Genomic DNA, 21,753 nt, shown 5'->3' with positions numbered 1-21,753 from the left:
ATTGCAGGTTCTTTTTAATCATTGGTGTGAAGGATTCTGTCTGTACACGGCTCCTGGACAAGGAGCCAGATCTGGGGCTGTTCAACTGGTTTGGTCCACAATGTCTCATCTCTGGAGTGAGAAGACTCGTCTATGTAAGGACTTCTCAACCTCTCTTTTGATAGTGGTCGTTTTTGAGCAACAAAAGTCTCACACCCACTTATTATTTGACATATCACAAAACAGCTATAATAATTAAATGCCAACAAATTTATAAATTCCTAAAATGGCAGGGCTGAGAGAGGGGAAAGCTATCTCATAATCTTGTAACAAGCAGGAAGGTATATCCTCCCCCTATACATATAACAAGTCATTTTTTTAAGTATTCTGATTTATTTTCACTAACCTCCCATACCCTACCTTCTCTACTCTCTTTGCTTAGGTTCTATAAATTGAGTTTCCCTTTTCTTACCTTTCTGTCTTCAGTGAGATAATCAATGAATAAAATACCTGGCACAGTGCTTGGCATATAAGACGCATTCAGAAAATACAAAATTCTTCCCATCACCTCACTTGGTTTCTTTCATCTATTAAACAGTTATGTGCCAGGCACTCTTTTCAGTGTTTGGGATAAATTCATGAGCAAAAAAAGGCAAAAATACTTGTCCTTGTGGAGCTTATATTCCAGTAGTGGCACCATATGACAGAAAAACATAATACATACATAAATTATGAAATATATTTGCATCTATAATATAAGTAGGTATAAAGAGAGAAGATTAAGAGGGATGAGGCATGCCAAGAAGATGGCAGAAGAAAGGGGGCTGCACTTTGTAATGCTTAGGCTAGACCTAATCAAAAAGGGGCCCTTGGGCAAGCCTGGAGGGGAAGCGAATGAGCCACGGTGATATCTGGCAGAAGAGCATTCTAGGCAGAGGAAACAGCAAGTGCAAACACAATAGTGTTGTTTGAAAAACTGTGAGGGGCCAGTGTGGTTGGAGATGAATGAATTGGGGGGAGGAGCAGTATGATGCATGATTTGTGAAGTCACAGGGAAACCAAATCACACGGAACCATATAGGTCACTGGAGGAACTTTGACTTTTACCCAGAGGTAAATGGGGAGCTATTGAAGAGTTTGGAGCAGAGGAGTGACATCATCTGATGTATGTTTCCAAAGGACCATTTGGAGCCAGGCACAGTGGCTCATGCTTGCAATCCTAACACTTTGGGAAGCTGAGGCCAGAGGATCACTTGAGGCCAGGAGTTCGAGACCAACGTGGGAAATCTAGTGAGACCCCTTCTCTGCAAAAAGATAAAAGATGAGCCAGGCATGGAGGTGCACACCTGTAGTCCCAGCTACTTGGAGGGCTGAGGCGGGAGGATAGCTTGAGCACAGGAGTTTAAGGTAGCAATGGACTATGATCATGCCACTGCACTGCAGCCTGGGTGACAGAGTGAGACCATCTCTAAATAAACACATGGTTGTTTGGACTACTGTGTTGAGAACAAAGTATAGGGACTGAAGATAGAAGCAGAGAAATAAATTAAGAGTCTCTAGGGGGCCGGGCACGGTGGCTCACGCCTATAATCCTAGCACTCTGGGAGGCCGAGGTGGGCGGATCGTTTGAGCTCAGGAGTTCGAGACCAGCCTGAGCAAGAGCGAGACCCCATCTCTACTAAAAAAGTAGAAAGAAATGATATGGACAGCTAAAAATATATATAGAAAAAATTAGCCGGGCATGGTGGTGCATGCCTGTAGTCCCAGCTACTCGGGAGGCTGAGACAGGAGGATCGCTTGAGCTCAGGAGTTTGAGGTTGCTGTGAGCTAGGCTGACGCCATGGCACTCACTCTAGCCTGGGCAACAGAGTGAGACTCTGTCTCAAAAAAAAAAAAAAATGAGTCTCTAGGGTAACAGTGGGGTAGTGAGAGGTGGTTGAATTGATGATCTATTTGAAGGTTGAGTTAAAAGGAGTTCCTGACAGTTTAGAAGTAGAGGTACAAGAGGAATTAAGAATGACTTCAAGGTTTTTGGTCTAAATAACTGAAAAGATGGAGCTTCAACGGAAACTCACATGTAAGTGTATGCTGGGAAGGAAGGGAGATGAAGAGGTTGGACATTTTAAATTTTAGAAAGCTATTACATTTTTAACTGGTGATGAAGGGGGCAGTTGGAGCTACACGACTGGAGTTTAAGAAAGAGAGCCAGGCTGGAGATATAAATGGGGACTGATCAGGATATAGGGGAAACTGAACAAGACCACAAAAAAGCACAACTAAAGGAAGAGCAAGGTCTGGGCCCAGGGACAAGTCAATGCGGAAAGGCTGGGAGAAGAAGATGATCCAGAAAAGGAGAAGGAGAAGTGAGATGTGAGATCAAAGAAAACAGAGAATGAGGTATACTTGGAGCCGAGTGAAGAAAGTGGATCAAGAACTCCGTAGCCAACGTTCAACTCCATCAGCTATTATATTTTCATGATTCTAACTTACTGCTTATTTACAATTCAGGGTTGCCTTTTGTTCTGTTTTTATTATACTGTCCTTTCTCTCTATAGTCAGCTGTCCATATCTTTGGGTTCCACATCTGTGGATTCGACCAACCACAAATCAAAAATAATAGGGAAAAAAATGGATGGTATCTCTGTAACTGAACATATCCAGACTTTTTTTCTTGTCATTATTCTCTAAATAATACAGTATAACAACTATTTACATAGCATCTACATTGTATTAGGTATTATAAGTAACTGAGAGAGGATTTAAAGTATACAGGAAGACGTGCATGTGTTAATTGCAAATACTACACCATCTTATATTAATATGAACGACTTGAGCATCCATGGATTTGGGCATCTGTTGGGGGTCCTGGAACCAATCCCCTTGGGTACAGATGGATGATTGAGTTTATTACTTTATTGCTTCCTATGCTCTGCTTTCTTATTACCAACAGTTTCATGCCTACATCTTAAAACGGTAATTATAAAACATGGAACACACAAAAACCAAAGGTTACATACTCAAAATACATGTGAATCTACTCAACATGTCTGGCCCACGCCATGTTTTATGTAAATAGGATAATTACATTTAATTAAAATAACCTACTTGAAGAAAGCAATCAGCAGGTTCACCATGATGATATACTGCACAAAGAGGTAGACAGCTTGTAGGAATGGAGTAAGGAAAGATCCAGGGGGACAAGACGTCTTGTTTTCACAAACTGCAAGTAAAGAAGAAGAATGGGGGATGAGGTGAATCACAGTCCTACAACTCTAGACAAACATTTAGCACATTAACTGTGCAGAATACCACTCATTTTACACATTTTTAAGATTCGGATGATTGTTTTGTAGATTTTTTTTAATTACTCTGAGTATCTACAAAGGTGCAGTTTCTGCATGATGGCAAAATCCCCTACGCACCATCTATCTCTCCAGCATAGACTTCTCCATATATCATCCAGTATGGCTCAAACACAATATCTCGGGCTAGGCTCCAGGACGGTGGCTCCTTTGGCGACAGGATGGCCTTGCGCGCCACTCCGAAACTCAGCAGGACTATAGCCATCATGATCACAATGTAAAACATGTTCGCTGTCTGCAAAATAGCACACACAAGAATCTTACCACAGATCTAGAAGTCAAGACAAACCAACCACTAGCAGCCATCATAATTACACCTGACAGTAATAAGACTGTCTAGTCATTGAGTAAAATGCCCTGGTCCATGAATAGCTGGATTTTCTTAGGCTACACTATTTTGTTTTCTCTGCACAGATTGTGTTTCAAGTCAATGTGGTCTATGGACCAACATAAATGTGCTGAGAGCAGAGAATCTATGCTTCTTTCTTTAAGCAGTAATGAAATGCGAACACCTTTTGATTAGCAAATATCCAACTTTTCCCCATTGGACCAGAGGTTAGGAAAGGAAAAAAATATGGTGTATTCAAATTAGTCCAATGGCTTCTTATTCCCAGATTATCTTCAGGAATTGATTAGAGTGTGAAAAATTGATCAGGCCAATTTTGTGCCTTCTACTAAATGTATATCAACTCAATGCATTTGTGCACCATGGCAGAGAGAGTATGCACCAAAATTCCCAGATGTATTCCAAGAGCTGCTCTTTATTTCTTAGCTTTGTTTCCACTAGGCTGGTGCCACAAAACCTATTCTAGCCAATAGGCTGTGGCGTGCTGGTGACTCCAGTCACTTCTTGTCCAGAGCAGTTAAAAGCCATTAGACTTTCTCCATCCTAATCATTCCCTGACAGCAGAGACCTTGGAAGCCACATGTTGACATGGATGTGTCACAAGACCAAGGGATTCTAGATCCCTGAGTCACTGCATGGAGGACAGCCCCTATGAGCACTCATCAAACCTTGCATTAGGGAGAAATAACCTTGTGCTAAGTCACCAAGCTATACTGGTTATCTCAGTATAGCCTATCTAATAAATACTGATGTCACCAAGACCAGAGAAAACATTTATCTAAGAGAAAAATGTAAAATAAGAAAATTCTGTCTTTGGAGTCCTGAAGGTTCTCCCCTTTTTGTCCTCTTTATTTGTTTCAGCACTACCTTGCATGCTCCAGAGGTTGCCCCTGCCCTGCCAGTGAGTATTCCAGAAGGAAAAGCCAAAGATGATCTTCGAATACTATACTTCCTGGAGGACAGGTCTTAGGTCCTTGTAAATAACCAGATGGAAAAAGCTGACACGACAGTACAGCAAGTTCAGATGGCAGACTGGAGCCTGGTGACCCACTCTGGAGCCCTTGTTCTCCACGTACACCCAGGAGGAATTTACTTAATCTCCATTTCCTTGATGGAAGATGTGTATAATAATACTACCTATTTCACAAATACTATTTGCTACAAAGATTAAACGAGTTAATATTTACAAAGTACTTAAAACCGTCTGTGGCCTGGAGTAAGCACTATTTAGGAGTGTGGTAGATCAGCTGGGTGTGGTGGCACACACAGCTACCCGGGAGGCTGAGGCAGGAGGACTGCTTGAGCCCAGGAATTGGAGGCTATAGTGAGCTATGATCTCACCACTACAATCCAGCCTGGGTGACAGGGCAAGACCCTGTCTCTGGGGGAAAAAAGAAAAAAAGGCATAGTAGGGAGAGTGAATGAGTGAGTGATTAAAGAATAAATTGATATTTTAGCAGAAAATACTATTGGTGGTAGCCACATACAAATCTGGCCTTCAAGAATTATTGTGCTCAGAGACAAATTTGACTCAATCCATGTCATCTGGCCCCAACCAAAAGGTTAAGTGGAAAACCTGATCAACTACTCCATGTGCTATCCAAGGACATTTGTTAAATACAAGTTTTTGATTATATGGAAAGCAGTGATAAAATCATCTCATTCTTTGTGCTTTTATAAATAATTCTGAAAGTTAAACTATTGCATATGAACCATGAAATTAGGCAGAATCATTAAAAAGAAGCCATGGTATGGCCGGGCGCGGTGGCTCACGCCTGTAATCCTAGCACTCTGGGAGGCCGAGGCGGGTGGATCGCTCGAGGTCAGGAGTTTGAGACCAGCCTGAGCAAGAGCGAGACCCCTTCTCTACTAAAAATAGAAAGAAATTATCTGGCCAACTAAAATATATATAGAAAAAATTAGCCGGGCATGGTGGCACATGCCTGTAGTCCCAGCTACTCGGGAGGCTGAGGCAGGAGGATCGCTTAAGCCCAGGAGTTTGAGGTTGCTGTGAACTAGGCTGATGCCACGGCACTCACTCTAGCCAGAGCAACAAAGCAACATTCTGTCTCAAAAAAAAAAAAAGAAGCCATGGTAGCACACACCTATAGTCCCAGCTACTTGGGGCACTGAGGCAGGAGGATCACTTGAGCCCAGGAACACTGTCTCTAAAAATTAAAGAAAAGGGAAAAAAAAAAAGGAAAAAGAAGAAGAAGAAGAAGACCAGGATATAAAACCAGATGTACTCACCATTTTTGCAATCATGGTCACATATGGACCTGCATGTTGATTCACAGCAAAGAAGTCCAGGAGTCGTGAGAACCAGAATATAATGTCTATGCAGTAGATTAGTCTTCCTGCTGTGTGAAAAGGAGGATCACCCCACCGAAGACCGAAACCAACTGAAAATAGGCCAATTGCCAACGTTTCTATTACGTTCCAGTATTCACTAATCCATACCTTAACCTTTTGAGTAAACTTCCCAGGTTCCGAAATACAGATCTAAAAGAAGAAAGAGAAAAATGGAAAGAATGAGGTACAACCTAAGAATTCTATCAATACCATCTTCTTGAATACATCAACCACTCGTTTAAAGAGTAATCTGAATCCTGCCAAACCTTAAATCACACAGAGATTTTAGAGACTTCAGTTATCCTTGGAAATAAATTATTTAAACAAATCTATAAATATACCTTAATGCCACTGTTAATGCTAGACAATCACTTGAAAACACAACTAGAAGTCAAAAAGAAAAGAAGCACTTTTTCGAGCTTTCTATAATCCTAACCTAAAGTCTCGGCAAAACACCAAGATGTTTTAAAACTCAAAATTGTAATGAATCTGTATGGCTACAATTCTATTTCATGAAGCACAGCAAAATGCAAGGAACAGAAACCAAAGAAACCCGTAATCTAGTCTTACTACTGCTATTTAGTGAGTTGTTGACAAACTACTAAGAATGTGATATTGGAACTCACTATTATAAGAAATTACTTCTGAAACATCATATCAGATAAACTGAAATGTAAAATAATAAACCTATTTTCCCTAAAGCATAAAAAATGGCATAATTCAGATAACATTTCTCCCCTGAATTATTTTTAATAATCTATAAACTCCACATAGTAATTTAGCAGGCAGTATAGGCATAATTACCAAGCATACATCTACCTAGTATATGATGTTTGTCATATTACCTCCAGGACAAAATAAACACATGTAAGTGCCTAGACATAAAGATACATATACATTGACATTCAAGACAGTCTCATAACTATTAATATTTGTGATTGCAGTTATAACTGCATAGAAATGATAATTATTTTTAAGTGATTCATTATAAGCTAGAAATAAAAAATTTGTTTTGTTTTGTTTCTTGGACTACTTGCCCCAAAGGGATTTTCAAATTCAATTTTCAAAGTTGTTTGGTAGGATCTTTCAAAAGTTATAAATGTATTCCTTACATATTGCACAATTCCAGCCATTTCTGTGCCACTCTGAGAGATGAAACTGATAATATAAGTAATACTAAGCTATAAAGATCAATCCCACCCCCCAAAAAAATTCAAGGAAATCAAAAAGTTGGCGGGATTTAATAAAAACTAGATGGCATCATCCACCATTCTAGGACTGGTAAACACACTAACACGTCCACTTTGAAGATGACTGCTTCCATGCTGTAGCAACCAGCAGAAAGCAGTTGACAAGGATAAAGGGTTAAAATTAGGGATTTACCCTCCCCGCAAATAACCCCTTTGTAGCATGCAAATCAAGATCAGCAGTTCCTGTCTTCCCCCACACCTGTGACATGCCCACTTCCATCACCAGAGCCAAGAGCATCTCTGAGCAGAGGCATGTAGAAGACAAATGTGCAAGGGATAACTCACCTCCCTGACTTTCTCAACAGCGTTGGTGAAGATGTAAATGATGACAAGCCACTCTTGCACACTGGGCTGGGACTGCATCTCCACCAACACGGTGTAGGTGAACAGCATGAGGAATGCCAAATATGCCATCTGTGAGGGGAACACACATTCCCTGGACGTGAGTGACAGTGAGCATGGAGGATGCCAAGCAGACGCAGACCCAGAAACACAGGCATGAACTTCAACAGAATAATACGAACATAGAATTGGGACCACCTTCAGATTATTGAGGATCCAATATCTAAAAAGGCACAAGAATCCACGGTTTTCTAGTCTAGGATTTAATGGTGGAAAGGAAATCACTGTTCTTAGCTCCATGGAAGGAGATACTGTCTCTTCCTGTTGGCTGCTAGCCCTGCACATTCCAGGACTAACACTGTCAGACTAACAGCAAGCCAAGGAGGAATCACGTGCCTTTCCCTCCATCTTAAACACAGAAAATATGTGTGCTAAGCATGCCGGATAAGCTAAGCAGCACCAGTATTTTTTCAAATAGCATATTTCCAAATACAGTGAATTGTGATATTTACAGCTGCTGGGAGTTTTATTTTATAATGTGTTGAGTAAAATATTTTGATTAATAGAAAAGTCTTGTCCAACTGTAAGCCCTTGTAATTAAGAACTGTTTATTAATGTTTTTATCTTCAGCACTCAGCATTCCACCTGATATGACAGGTATTCAATAAATGTTTGTTTAGTTAATGTGTATATTATACCTAGATTCCCAAACTCTTCAAAGAATTAAACATAGTGAACACACACGTTATGTTTAATAGTTTTTTAATCTTATCTAATGTTCTTATCTTCTTAAGATAGATTTCTCAGAAGCAGAATAGCTGTGCACGCACATTGAATACTGGAAAAAATATTACCAAATTACCCACCAGAAAGGCTTTCTCCAATTTCACTATCTCCAACAATGGACAAGACTGTGCAATCCTTTAAATAGCTTCAGAGACAGCACACAGTGCTCACTAATCAATATTGCATTAAAAATCCTAGATCAGTTGACAGAAAAATGTGGGTAGGTGTTCATTCTCACAAGAATCATGATATAATCTTGATCCCTATATCTCATATCTTTTTGAATTCTACTTGACAAGTCTGTTTCTAAGTCTAGTTCTGCACAGAAAACATAGAGAATGTCTTAAATCATTATTGACTATACAAGAGTAGTATTACTTACATCAGATAATATTTGGGGCAGTCATAATGGATATTACTGCCTATGAGTTAAGAAACTATAGAAGAGAGGCATATAAGAAAGTCAAGGTAAATTTCATTAATTCTATACTTCTCTCAGTCTATGTTTCGATGTCTGAGTATTTTTGATGACCCCTTAGGGATATAATTTAAATAAATTTGTTTCAGCAGTCATTTTAATGATCAAGTAATCATTTTTTTTTTTTTTACATTCTTGTCATTGGTTTCATGGTGGCCAGACAACTGACTCCTTAACACTTACTCTGAGGTATATCTTTGGATCTTCATACATTTGTCAGTGTTTCTTTCATTATCTACACTTTGTTATCCCCTGCCCTATATTAGAGTCATTTACATATACAGTCTCCCCTCTCCAACTGTAAGCTCTTTGAAGACAGTATCTATATTTTACAATTTCTTCTCTTCCCCCTCGCCCCCACTCCCCTCCAGTACCTAGTGTACTAGGTTCTTAAAGACAGCAGTAAGCTCGCGGTAAAACCTAATTGAATGATCAGGACCTTATGTTACCTTTCAGCCATAATGCTTTCTTTCTAACATATATAATGTATGACTGCATGAATGACACAGATTTATAAACAAAAGATTATAAACATATTCAATAAATAAATATTCAGCTTGAGAAAACAGCACAGGTTCCTCAATATGAGAACAGTTGGGTTCCTAAAGGCTCTTTTAAGTCCATTTACTCATCCATTGAAAGTGACATTACACAAGGATACAAGCAACCAAATATTCACACCTGGGTCAAATTGAGTACTAAAACACTCCAGATATTGGTGGTATTGCTTCTGACTCTTTTTGTTTCTTTCCAATTATTAAAAATTTGATCCAAAAATATTTGCATTTTTGCTTTTTTATCACAACATGTGTAGCACAAAACTGCTTCAATAAAGCACATACACCATGGTCTAGCAATGCAATAGCCAAGACTAAAATACAGTGCTCATTGCCAACACCATCTGTTATGATGGGCAGACTGGCTGGCCTTGTCCTATTGCTTACCTTGCTGCTATTTCTAAAAGCTCTTGAGCTAGAAATGTCAAGGAAAGAAACACTTAAGTACTCTTTTCCCAATGATGTGACTGTGGTTAAAATTCTCTTAGCACTCCTATCAGAGTCTCCTGAATAATTTGCTACATAGTCACAAAAATAATAAAACCATCATTTTATAGGAGATTTGATTTTTAAAACAGATAAAAGTTATTCAGAGCTATGTACTTATTCAGTAAGTATGTGAAATAAGTGTGTGATTGACCAAGTAAATATTTTGAAATATAACACAGTTAGAAAAATATCCTTTTATAGTCACATTTTAAATGTTTTAGAAATACAAAATCTTGGCCATGAGCAATTCAAGTATAGATAAGCATTAGAAAAATAAATACAATAAAATAAATGTGAAAAGCACTCAATATATCTAAAGTAGGACTACAGTTCATGCTTTCCCTGTAGTCCTACTATCCATAATAGATTTAGTATTTGTTCACACAATTCAGCTTTCAACATTTTTCTTGCCCTCTATATATTTTTAAGTACATGCTACTGAAGACAAAAACAAACACTAGCATTTTTTGTCTACATAACACATGATTCCTACAAAGAAAACCTTCATTCAATTGCTGATTTTCTTGCTCAAGATTGGAAAAGAATCCACCCGCCTGTTACTTTATTCTACAAACACTGTTGCTAATTTTATTGTTCCACAAATCTCCAAATGCTTAATCTCAGCTATGCTAACATTGGCACTCCAAGAAACAAAAAAATGTTGGTTCTCAAACTCCCAAAGTAGGAGAGCTCCTCCCTAACCTCTCCTCACCTTCCCACAATGCTCCTTCCTACCTCCTTTGTCATGCCCTCACTTTGTTTGCTATACTCCTAAGTTTTTTTCACAAATCGGCAAATCAGGCATATCATTATCAATATTATCATTACTATCAACAGCCATTAATACTACATATATTGTTGTAATGAGACCAACCGTATAAAACCAAAACTTGACAATCGGAGCACTGTAGAATTCATAGACCTTTCTAGTCCATGGAAGGCTCTGGGGCCCACTCTCTAAATCAAAGCGCTGATTTTCACTCAGCTTCTCATCAGGGCCCCTTTCCACATCATAGTCTTTCTGTAAAATAAACAAGCATATAATCACTTTTTGTCAGCAGGTTAATTAAAATATTGATAGGCATAGACATCCAAAAATATAATTAATATATTTATTAATTAATTAATAAATTAACTGGGTACCCACCTGCCAAATTATAATCTTAGCTTTAAAGGCAAAGAAAACTCTGTCTGTCACACAAATATCTTTGACCAGCTAAGGAGCATAGAGTATTTCTGACATGTAATCTGAGTCCCAAATAATCAAGCCCAAAGTAAGAGTAGTTCCAAGGATTTAAAAATGGTCCCCACTTTTGTTCTGTTTAATCTTTTTTATCTGTAATTTTGAACTGTCAGGATACTCATAAAATCCCTGTGAACTCAATCGCAGATGGTACAATTATGTCCTTAATACGGGAGGACAAAATGGACTGCAACAACAAGGAAGGTCATGGGAAAGGTAGGCACAGGGTTAGGAGTCTGGCCTTTGATAGCTTCCCGACTTATTTATAGCAGAGGGTCTCATTGCCTGGAGTTCATGGGCTCTCTGAGCTTCCACGGTTCACCCTTCAACCATATGCAAGTATTTCTGTTGTACATGCATTTTTCTAGGGAAAGAATCAAACCTTTCATCAGATTCTCAAAAGTTATGTGTTGACCCTTGTAGGTGAGGAGCAGTAAGTATATGAGTGGCAGCACAAGAGTTGCCTGAATGTAGCTACACAAATGCCCACACAGAAAGGCTTTCAAAAAGAGGGGAAAAGAAATGAAAAGGAAAAAAGCATGTATAGCCTGGTTATCTTTGAGAAGGGGGAATATAAGAGTGGAGGAAGGGAAGCAAAAGAGATGTCACTCTACTCTATAGATTTCTGTATGATTTTAATTTTTAATGGGGAATGCATTTGAGTTATACGTTTTTAAAAGAAATATTGAAAGAAAAGAATGGAATGTTCTCTGCCGTCTCTCAAAGGGGTCCATTTCTTCAACCTAGCCACGAAAGTTCTCTCTCTGGTGTTAGACCTACAAGATTAGCACGATTTTTCAAGCCCAGGAATGAATCAAAGTTTGCTTGAATTGTCCATATAATTACAAGAAAATGTGATTTTTTTGAAGCCTCAGGCATCTACATGCGTTATTATCAGTGCCTGATTATTCGGTTATTTTACTTCACTTTGGGCAGTGGGATTGCAGTTGGGACTTAGAGATGTAGGAACCGGTCCGGTTCCTAACAAGTTTGAACCAGCCTAGAGTTAAAATGGCTTAAAACCAATTAGAAAAGTCATCATTTACTGAGATTTTAATGATGGCAATACCATTTCAGAAAGACCCCAGAAAGTAATTTAAATAATGACTTTGTTATTAAATAACTTCTCATTTTTTTTTTTCTAGGAATGTTTCATTAGGTCTTAATTACTCCTGACAGTTTGGTGTGGATTGTAAAGTACTGATTGAGCCTGTCTCTGAGTTGAATTCAAAAACACCAACTGCTATGATGAAGGCAATGTGGGAATATAAATTCAGATTCAGAATTTATTTATTTTTCCTTACAAGAAGCTAAAACCAAAAATATTTGGCTTAGCTAACATTTATTGCCATTAAATACCTCTCTCCTCACCTCTCTTTATCCTTTCTTCCCTCTCCCCTCCCTTTCCTCTCTTCTCTTTCTTTCTTTCTAACAATAATCTGACACCAGCAGGCACACAGAATGAAATTATAACTACAATAACCAACTTTACTACAATCTATGCCTATTTTCCATTGTATTACATTTTTCCTATTTAATGATGCTGTTACAGAATAGAATAATTTTTTTCATTGTGTCTTATCACAAATCTAAGACTGAGCTCATCTTTCCCCTTGCACACCTGCTCCCTTCCCAGTTATGCCTGTGTCCCTTCACAATGGCCTTGTTTTACCCAACAGCCTCTCCATCGTATTTGCTATCTCCCTCTGGCCCATACCTTGTGTTCAAACCCTATTTGACTCTTCACTTAAAATGTGTCTTTTCCTCTCCATGTCCATTGCTACTGACCTTGGTTAAAGCCTTCATTGTTTCTCACCTGGACAGTTACACTGGCCTATGTTCTTCCTGTTTCCAGCCTATCTTCTTTTTTTTTTTTTTTTTTTTTTTTTTTGAGACAGAGTCTCGCTTTGTTGCCCAGGCTAGAGTGAGTGCCATGGTGTCAGCCTAGCTCACAGCAACCTCAAACTCCTGGGCTTAAGCAATCCTACTGCCTCAGCCTCCCGAGTAGCTGGGACTACAGGCATGTGCCACCATGCCCGGCTAATTTTTTCTATATATATTTTAGTTGTCCAGATAATTTCTTTCTATTTTTAGTAGAGACGGGGTCTCGCTCTTGCTCAGGCTGGTCTCGAACTCCTGACCTCGAGCGATCCACCCGCCTCGGCCTCCCAGAGTGCTAGGATTACAGGCGTGAGCCACCGTGCCCAGCCTCCAGCCTATCTTCTTGATAAACACTGGAGGCAGAATTATTTTCCTAATACTCAAATCATCTCACTATGCTGGCAAACACATTCACCAGTTCTCCATTACCTACATTTTTTTTTTTTTTTTTTTTTTTTTGAAGACAAGGTCTTGCTCTGCCAGGGAGGCTGGAGTGCAGTGGTGTCATCACAGCTTACTGTAACCTCGAACTCCTGGGCTCAAGAAATCCTCCTGCCTCAGCCTCCCAAGTAGCTGGGACTATAGGTGTGCACCACCATGCCCAGTTAATTTTTTCTATTTGTTAGTAGAGAAGGTGTCTCGCTCTTGGCCAGGCTGGTCTCAAACTCCTGACCTCAAGCAATCCTCCTGCCTCAGCCTCCCAGAGTGCTAGGATTACAGGTGTGAGCCACCATGCCTAACCATAAGCCATTTATAATAGAACAGATTTCAAACCTTTCTTCAATAAATAATTTAAATTGAAAAATGGTAAGGCATTGTGGCTATTCTGCATGATTATAAGCCCGGTGGTGGCAGAGGCCACATCTGGCTGAGTTAGTTCATTGTCCCCAGAACCTCCTATCTTGTCTGGCACATGGGAAGTGGCCATTAAATACTCATTGAATGAATAAATTGACGTGGCCACGTCCAAACCACCTGGGTGGGCAATTGTTATTAACAGGTCTGCTATATTGCAGCCAAAATTTAATTTCTCAGGGAATTGTGAGAACTTTCTATATGTTTAATGTTCATAGCACACTGAATTGCCATTCAAGGAAGGAATTCTTTCTCTAAGAGTCTCCCCTTTAAGAATGACTGCATAGCAGAATGCTCAACTATCCACAAGGCCTTAAGTGTTTGTGAAAGTGTATACTTTTATGAACTTGTGAGAGCCAAATGTGAGGTTATATCTACTTGCAAATTACTATTTGTTACCACCTGTACAAAACTGCCAACAGATTTACATATTTGTTTACAAATAGATAGAGAAGCGGCATTTTTCACTATGCATTTCCAACAAGCAAACTAAACTTAATGTGAGCAATTAAATAAACGTAAAGCCAACCACATATAAACATTACATTCCATTTCTAAAAGGGTTAAGTCAACACTGAATTTCTTCTCTTTCCTTAAAAAATTTTAAAATGGCCTAAACTTATCAACTGTATCATCTAGGCAGCACAATCGCAAAGGTGACAACTTGACTGGCTCAATTGTACAAGGGATAACTTCTCACACACTCTACAGAGGTTAGAATGTACCTGCCCTCTTGGATTCTAAGAACACCACATGTGTTCAGAAAGAAAAGAAAAGAAAAGAAAAGGAAAAGAAAAAGAAAAGAGAAGAGAAGAGAAGAGAAGAGAAGAGAAGAGAAGAGAAGAGAAGAGAAGAGAAGAGAAGAGAAGAGAAGAGAAGAGGGTAAGGGGGAAGGGAAGGGAAGGGAAGGGAAGGGAAGGGAAAGGAAGGGAAGGGAAGGGAAGGGAAAAGAAAAGGCGCGGTGGCTCATGCCTGTAATCCTAGCACTCAGGGAGGACAAGGCGGGTGGATCACTTGAGGTCAGGAGTTCAAGACCAGCCAGAGCAAGAACGAGACCCCATCTTTACTAAAAAAAATAAAACAAAATTAGCCAGGCAACTAAAATAGAAAAAAAATTATCCAGGCATGGTGACGCATGCCTGTAGTCCCAGCTACTCAGGAGACTGAGGCAGTAGGATCGCTTGAGCCCAGGAGTTTGAGGTTGCTGTGAGCTAGGCTGATGCCACGGCACTCTAGCCTGGGCAACAGAATGAGACTCTGTCTCAAAAAAAATAAATAACTAAAAATAAAAATAAAAATAAAAAAAAGAAAAGAAGGAAGTCAAGGAAGGAGGGAGGAAGACAGAGAGGGAAAGGAGAGAAGAACACATAAATACCCAAACAGGGGTGACAGTCAAAACATCTAACAACCGATCTGGCAGAGGCATTAACCAATCAGACTGGGTGCTCAACTCCTCACAACACAGGCCAGCCTTAAAAAACTAATTATAATTATTAAGTAGTTTTCAGTTAATATTTATTAAATATGTCTTTAAATATTATAACAAGTACCTCACAAATGCAGAAGTACATCAGGCACGATGCTAGGTCAAGACGCTTCATTAAAGTATTAAGTACCAGAGAAGATGTTTATTATGCCTCACAGCAAATGACAACTTTATAAGCAATGGTCCAAGATAAGACAAAAAGTAAAGAATATATTCACAGCATATGGTCATTTTGCAGTAAATATAAGCCACAAGAGAAGTAGCTCAAGTTACCCATGAAAGAGTACATAGCTAGAACTCAAGTAAAACTATCCATAGCCACTGGATATAACAAACGAAAAGATGTGTAGTGTAGAACAGTGAAGACTGACACAAATTCAACTTGCATCTTCATAAAAAAAAAAAAAAGAATTTAAGGATATGAGACATTCCTCATTGTAGCTTTAGAGGTATAGTAAGGAAAATAAAGGAAAATAAAAGGAAAAGGAAAATAAAAAGTTACACAGCCATCAATATAATAAAGTCTTTGATGTTGGCTTTGAAGTAGAAATGGAATATTTTATTTAATTATGTAAGAGGGTTAATTAGGTCTATCATGTATGTTATACCTGACCATAGCATAATATGATTAAGATTATTCAGAAGAGAAGTATGATTGATGAGTCAAAGGCATTTTAGAATAATGTCTAACCCCAGGACCATGTGTCATCATTGGCCCGAAATAGTAGCAATACAAATTTCTGTTTAACAGATTGCTATGTAAATAAATTTTAAGGATATATATGTTTTTGTGTAGTCAATATAATGAAAATGTAATTCACTGTGATTTTGCACTAACCGCATGAGCACTTTCTTTGGAACTGCTGGAGTTCTGGTCACCGTAATACCACGTAAACTGGAAGTCCTGGGACTGGGGAACGTGTGACATCTCAGCTTTGCTTTTAAATTCCAATGTCAAAATGGTGGGAGGTAAAAGAATACTTATAATGATCTGTTTAAAAAAAATCAAAATAAGTAGCAGGAGTTACACAGGGGTACATGTTACGCAAATAACAGAACCAGAATTTAAGTGTATATAAAATGTCAGACCCATCCCCAATTCAATGTATATACAGCCTGATTCCATACATATTTTTTGAATCAGCTCTCTCAGTTCTAGAAGTGAATCCCTAGAAAATACTCATGAGTACAAGCATGTATGGGTAAGGATATTCACTGAAGGGTTATTTGTAAAAGCAAAAAAAAAAAAAATAGCATCAACCTAAACATCCATCTAGAGAGAAACAGCCAGTAGGGAACAACCAAACAGTGGAATACCATGCAACCATTAAAAACACAAGGGCAGGCTGGGTGCAGTGGCTCACGCCTGTAATACTAGCACTCTGGGAGGTCAAGGCAGAAGGATCACTTGAGGCTAGGAGTTTGAGACCAGCATGGGTAACAGCGAAAATAGTTAAAAAATTAGCCAGGTGTGGTGGCGTGCACCTGTAGTCCCAACTACCCGGGAAGGAGTATCCCTTGAGCCCAGGAGTTCAAGGTTGCCGTGAGCTATGATTATACTACTACACACTCTAGCATGGGCAACAGAGCAAGTCTCTGTCTCAAAAAAAAAAAAAAAAACCACAAAGGCAATGTTGAATATAATGAAAAGTTATCCATGCTGTATTATTAGGTTAAAAAAAAAAAAAAAAAAAAAAGCAAATTACAGACATTCCTTAGTATCTGAGGGGAATTAGTCTCCCCCAAGGATACTAAAATCTTAGGCATCCTTACATAAAATCTTAGGTATCCTTATAAAATCCCTTATATAAAATGGCTTAGTACTTGCATATAACCTATGCACATCCTCCTGTATATTTTAAATCATTTCTAAATTACTTGTAATACCTAATACAATGTAGATGCTATATAAATAGTTATTCTGTGTTAGTTTTTTTATTTGTATTGTTTTTTTTTATTATTGTGTTATTTATTATTGAGTTTTTCCCAAATATTTTTTATCCTTGGTTGATTGAATCCACAGATGTGGAATCCCTGGATATGAAGGGCCAACTGTATAGAATATATAGTGATTCATTTTTGTAAAAAAAAAAAAAAAAAAAAATTAAAATTTTTTAAAATATGTTGGTATACACATTTGCCTTTAAAAGTTTTAAAATGTGTATGCCACATTGTTAGTATTTACCCCTAAGGATACTACAGCAGGGCAGTAAGAAATATTATTATTTTTTAGGCTCTCACTTTGTCACCCAGGCTGATTCACCCAGGAATGCGGTGGTACAATCATAGTTCACTGCAGCCTCGAACTTCTGGCTTCAAAGGATCCTCCTGCCTCGGCCTTCCAAATAACTAAGATTACAGGTGCACCCTACCATGCCAGGCTAATTTCGTTTTTTATTTTTTTGTAAAGACAGCGTCTCACTATGTTGCCCAGACTGGTCTAGAACTCCTGGGCTCAAGCAATCGATCCTTTCACCTCAGCCTCCCAAAGAGCTGGGATTACAGGCATGAGCCACTGCATCCAGCCAGAAGTATTATTTTCTAATGAGTACATTGCTTTAATAATTTTGAAAGCCATTAAGTAGGTATTGCCACATAAAATTTATTCCTATTATAAAATCAAGAATATAAAAGCACACCAAGTGTCACCTTCTGGTAGTTCTATCTCCCATGCTACACAAATATTTTCTCTGCCAGTAAAACCCAAGGAAGGTATAGATCCGGACATCCACAGTTTTTGCATTATACTGCCATCATTCATGAATTATCAACAGTCTTTTCAAAAGAATTTTTGTGTTCAATTTGTATGGCCTTTCAAGGTAAAGAGTTTAGAAGATTCACTAAATGCTCTGAAAATCAACTTGCTGAACACAATCTCTTTGAAGCTAAAATTAGCCCTTCATATTCTGGGATTCAGTGATCAAAAATAAGATTAAACCTGAATATCTAACATTCATGATTAAATACAGTAAACTGAAGTCATATCCTGTCAACCTTTCTTTTTTTTTCATGATGAAATGACCTTTTATCATTTCGTTTAAAACTTGATCTCCTGTGAAGATTTTCTGGACTTTCTCCAGTTCTAAAAGGAGTTTATGTGTTTTCTTTTCAGATATAGAACCCAAAATACATGCACTCTTCCAGGTCTGGAAAAATCATGGTTACCAAGCGTAATGATAATATTGCACTAATTAATTCCTGACCCACTTTCTGAAGAGGCCTCACATTCTGTCGTCCTTGTCCATGGCAGAACAATTGGCTTAGGAAAACAATATTCAACAGCATCAATATCCTATCTCCAAGGGATAGGTTGGAGCCTGCTATACGAAAAGCATTTAAATGAGTTTTTCCATCCAATAGCTCTACACAGTCTTTCTGTAGTCTTCATTCAGTTGGAATTAGTTTTACTAGGACATCTTACAATTATTTGCAAGTGTGTTCCCAAAACTCACCAGCCACGCACTGATAAATTAGGATCCAGGCACTGGAGAAAAATGGTTTACTGCAGGTCAGAGTCATTAAGTAGCTAAGTCAGCGTTTTGCCCTAAAACTCCATGTTTTGGGGCAAAAACATTTAGTCTTACGTCACCTAAATCTCTTTTTTGGTATGAAGTATATGAAGAACAAGAATTCATTAAGTTCTCAGTAACAGGGATTTGTAGCAAACTAAAGTATGCACAGGACACAAACACGAAGAGAATTATTTCTACCAGCTCTCTATATCCCACTCCCAGAACATTTAAAAAGAGTTACTGCTTGAGTAGCTAGGCGCAGACACATTCACATCTCTGCTTCATCATCTCCAAGACTGAAATCAAAGCAGATCAAAGAAGAACTTCTGAAAACAACTGTCGTTTCTCCAATTTTTGTTAAAGAGGAATCTACATGAAATAATTTTTGATTGACATTTCTCTTATTTCTATAATCTCACCAGTGGAAAATGCGCAAGGTCTTTTATATATGGTATACCTTCTATCTTCTATTTCTTTGAGTTTTCTGCAGTGTATCCACCAAAAGTATATTTTTTAAAACAGTCATTCTATCTGGGATACATCACATTTTTAAGAATTCTAGAAAGAATAAAAGTGAAATATAAAATAGAGTCTTATGTACCTCTTAATATTCATGATTTATCTCCTTTTATTTGGTTTCATAAGCATATATATTTGTTAAGCTTGGCAATAACCCTAAAGTGTTAGGCTTAGGTTTGATGTTAAAGGTTAAATGTCCATAGTGGTCAACTAAATTACTCTTAATAATTTAAGATGAGGCTGGGCATGGTGGCTCAGGACTATACTCCCAACACATCGGGAGGTCAAGGCAGGAGGATCACTTGAGGCCAGGAGTTTGAGACCAGCCTGAGCAATATAGCCAGACCCTGTCTCTACAAAAATAAAAAAGTTAGCCTGGTATGGTGGGGTGTGCCAGCTACTCGGCAGGCTGAGGCAGGAGGATCAGGAGTTTGAGGTTGCAATGAGCTATGATCACACCACTGCACTCCATCCTGGATGACAGAGTGAGACCATGTCTCTAAAAAATATAAAAAATAAAAAATAAGATGAGAGATGAGGCTGAGAATTTTGAGATGGTTAGTGATGTGAACAAAAAATGTCTCTGAGGGCAGCCTTATGAAACAGTCACCTGTTTCCTGAAACAACACATTCCACGAGCAGAACAGAAAATTGCTGATTTTATCTAGTTTGGTCTCTGTTTATTATCTGTATTCTTACGCTGACAAAAATTTCACTAAAAAGTCTCATTTACTTTTTTGATAATTATCAGAAGTAATGGCATTTAATAATAACAAAACCTTGCATACATTTGTACAGGTACATGGTTTTAACCACTTTCCCACGAGTATATCTTTGTGGTGGACAGGGCAGGTCCAATTATCTCCATTTTTTTAAAAGAAACTGGCAGTGGGAGATAAAGTACTTTTTACAGATTCTTCTGAGAAGGTCCCAGCTCATCTGTGAGAATCAAAGATATTAATTGGTTTTCCTGAAAATATACTTCTGGAACAAGAAAAAAATGGAACTCAAGAGTACAGAATTTTCACACTAACCTGACATTCAACTCCAGAATGCAAGTAAATTTACCTTTAACCAAGAGTTTTTCCTCATTTTCAGGCGCCCCATCCACATGTCTGTCAGCAGCATTTGGGTGCACGTATGCGAAACAAAGGGCCGCAGCCCTCCAGACACAGCCAGCTTCAGGCAGGTGAAATTGCTCCAGTTCTTGAGCTCGTACGTCAACAGCTTCATGGCCATCCGCTCATTCTGCTTGAACGCCTTCTCCAACACGTCCAGGGCGAGCTGGCCAAACTGTCTGCAACGACACGGTGCCGAGTGGAGAAAACAAAGGCCAGGGAGAGGCCTGCATTTTTAGAAATATTTTAGAACATTTAGAAAGATTCTAAAAGATTAGATGTGAGACTCAGAAAACACTAATTAGTTAGGTTTTATTAAAAAAAATAGCCAACCGCTGACTAATCTTAGTTTGCAGAAATTATGTTAAAGACATTGCTGCTCAGGAAAGGGACTGGTCGCCCTTTTCTGAAGGAACAGAACTCTGGGGTTTACACTGCGGCATACAGAATCTAATTTACACCTGAGCTATTCCTGGGGAGAACCCACTCCACACTGTACGACAACCTACACATAACTTGGCTTGGGGCTCTCCGATAAGCCCTAATAAAAAATTGTTTTCACAGAAAAGACTATTCAGAACTAAACTAGCAACTAAAGAAAAAGTTGTAGAACCACTTTTTTTTTTTTTTTTAAAGATTTTCCAAAATATACAGATGACTTCTGGAAGAAACTAGACCTAAACCTAGAGACAGCCTCAGGGGATTTTCCAGAAGGAAAATTTTCTCTGAAAAGCAGACACGGTCATTCTTTGAAATTTTTAAAATCAGAATTACAAATTAGTTTCCATTAACTCTAGCTTCCATTCTTGCTTCACTGCTATAACACTCGTAATTTTTTAAAAATCAAGAAACATGTTTAACTTTTCAATCTTCCACCACTACTCTCTGGTTCTTTACTACAATGCATTTATTTGTTTTCCCACCTGAAAGATACTAAGAGAAAACAACAAATCTTAATTTAACTTAGCATTAAGAAGTTTGAGAGTTGGCCAGGGGTGGTGGCTCACGCCTGTAATCCTAGCACTCTGGAAGGCCGAGGAGGGAGGATCACTTGAGCTCAGGGGTCCACTTGAGATCAGGGGTTCGAGACCAGCCTGAGTGAGAGAGACCCCATCACTACTAAAAAACAGAGAAAAAATTAGCCAGGCATGGGGGCACGTGCCTGTAGTCCCAGCTACTCGGGAGGCTGAGGCAAGAG

The 21,753-nt window shown here is 38.6% G+C and overlaps 1 protein-coding gene across 2 annotated transcripts in view; it reads right to left on the bottom strand.

Annotated features, from left to right (window-relative positions):
• Positions 1 to 21,753, bottom strand: part of TRPM6 (transient receptor potential cation channel subfamily M member 6) — a 163,862-nt gene that overhangs the window by 54,704 nt on the left and 87,405 nt on the right. For both annotated transcript variants that reach the window (XM_069476382.1, XM_069476383.1), the window contains 7 exons: positions 20,506 to 20,734; positions 16,245 to 16,397; positions 10,816 to 10,962; positions 7,575 to 7,703; positions 5,938 to 6,189; positions 3,402 to 3,576; positions 3,085 to 3,199 (listed from right to left, as the gene is read on the bottom strand). In XM_069476382.1, coding sequence (XP_069332483.1) covers positions 3,085 to 3,199; positions 3,402 to 3,576; positions 5,938 to 6,189; positions 7,575 to 7,703; positions 10,816 to 10,962; positions 16,245 to 16,397; positions 20,506 to 20,734 — 1,200 coding nt within the window. The remainder of the gene's footprint in view (positions 1 to 3,084; positions 3,200 to 3,401; positions 3,577 to 5,937; positions 6,190 to 7,574; positions 7,704 to 10,815; positions 10,963 to 16,244; positions 16,398 to 20,505; positions 20,735 to 21,753) is intronic.

This window comes from Eulemur rufifrons, chromosome 7 (genome assembly GCF_041146395.1).
Source record: "Eulemur rufifrons isolate Redbay chromosome 7, OSU_ERuf_1, whole genome shotgun sequence".
Classification (NCBI taxonomy): domain Eukaryota; kingdom Metazoa; phylum Chordata; class Mammalia; order Primates; family Lemuridae; genus Eulemur; species Eulemur rufifrons.
The sequence above is the reverse complement of the archived record's forward strand: the minus strand, read 5'-3'. Positions and strand labels throughout refer to the sequence as shown.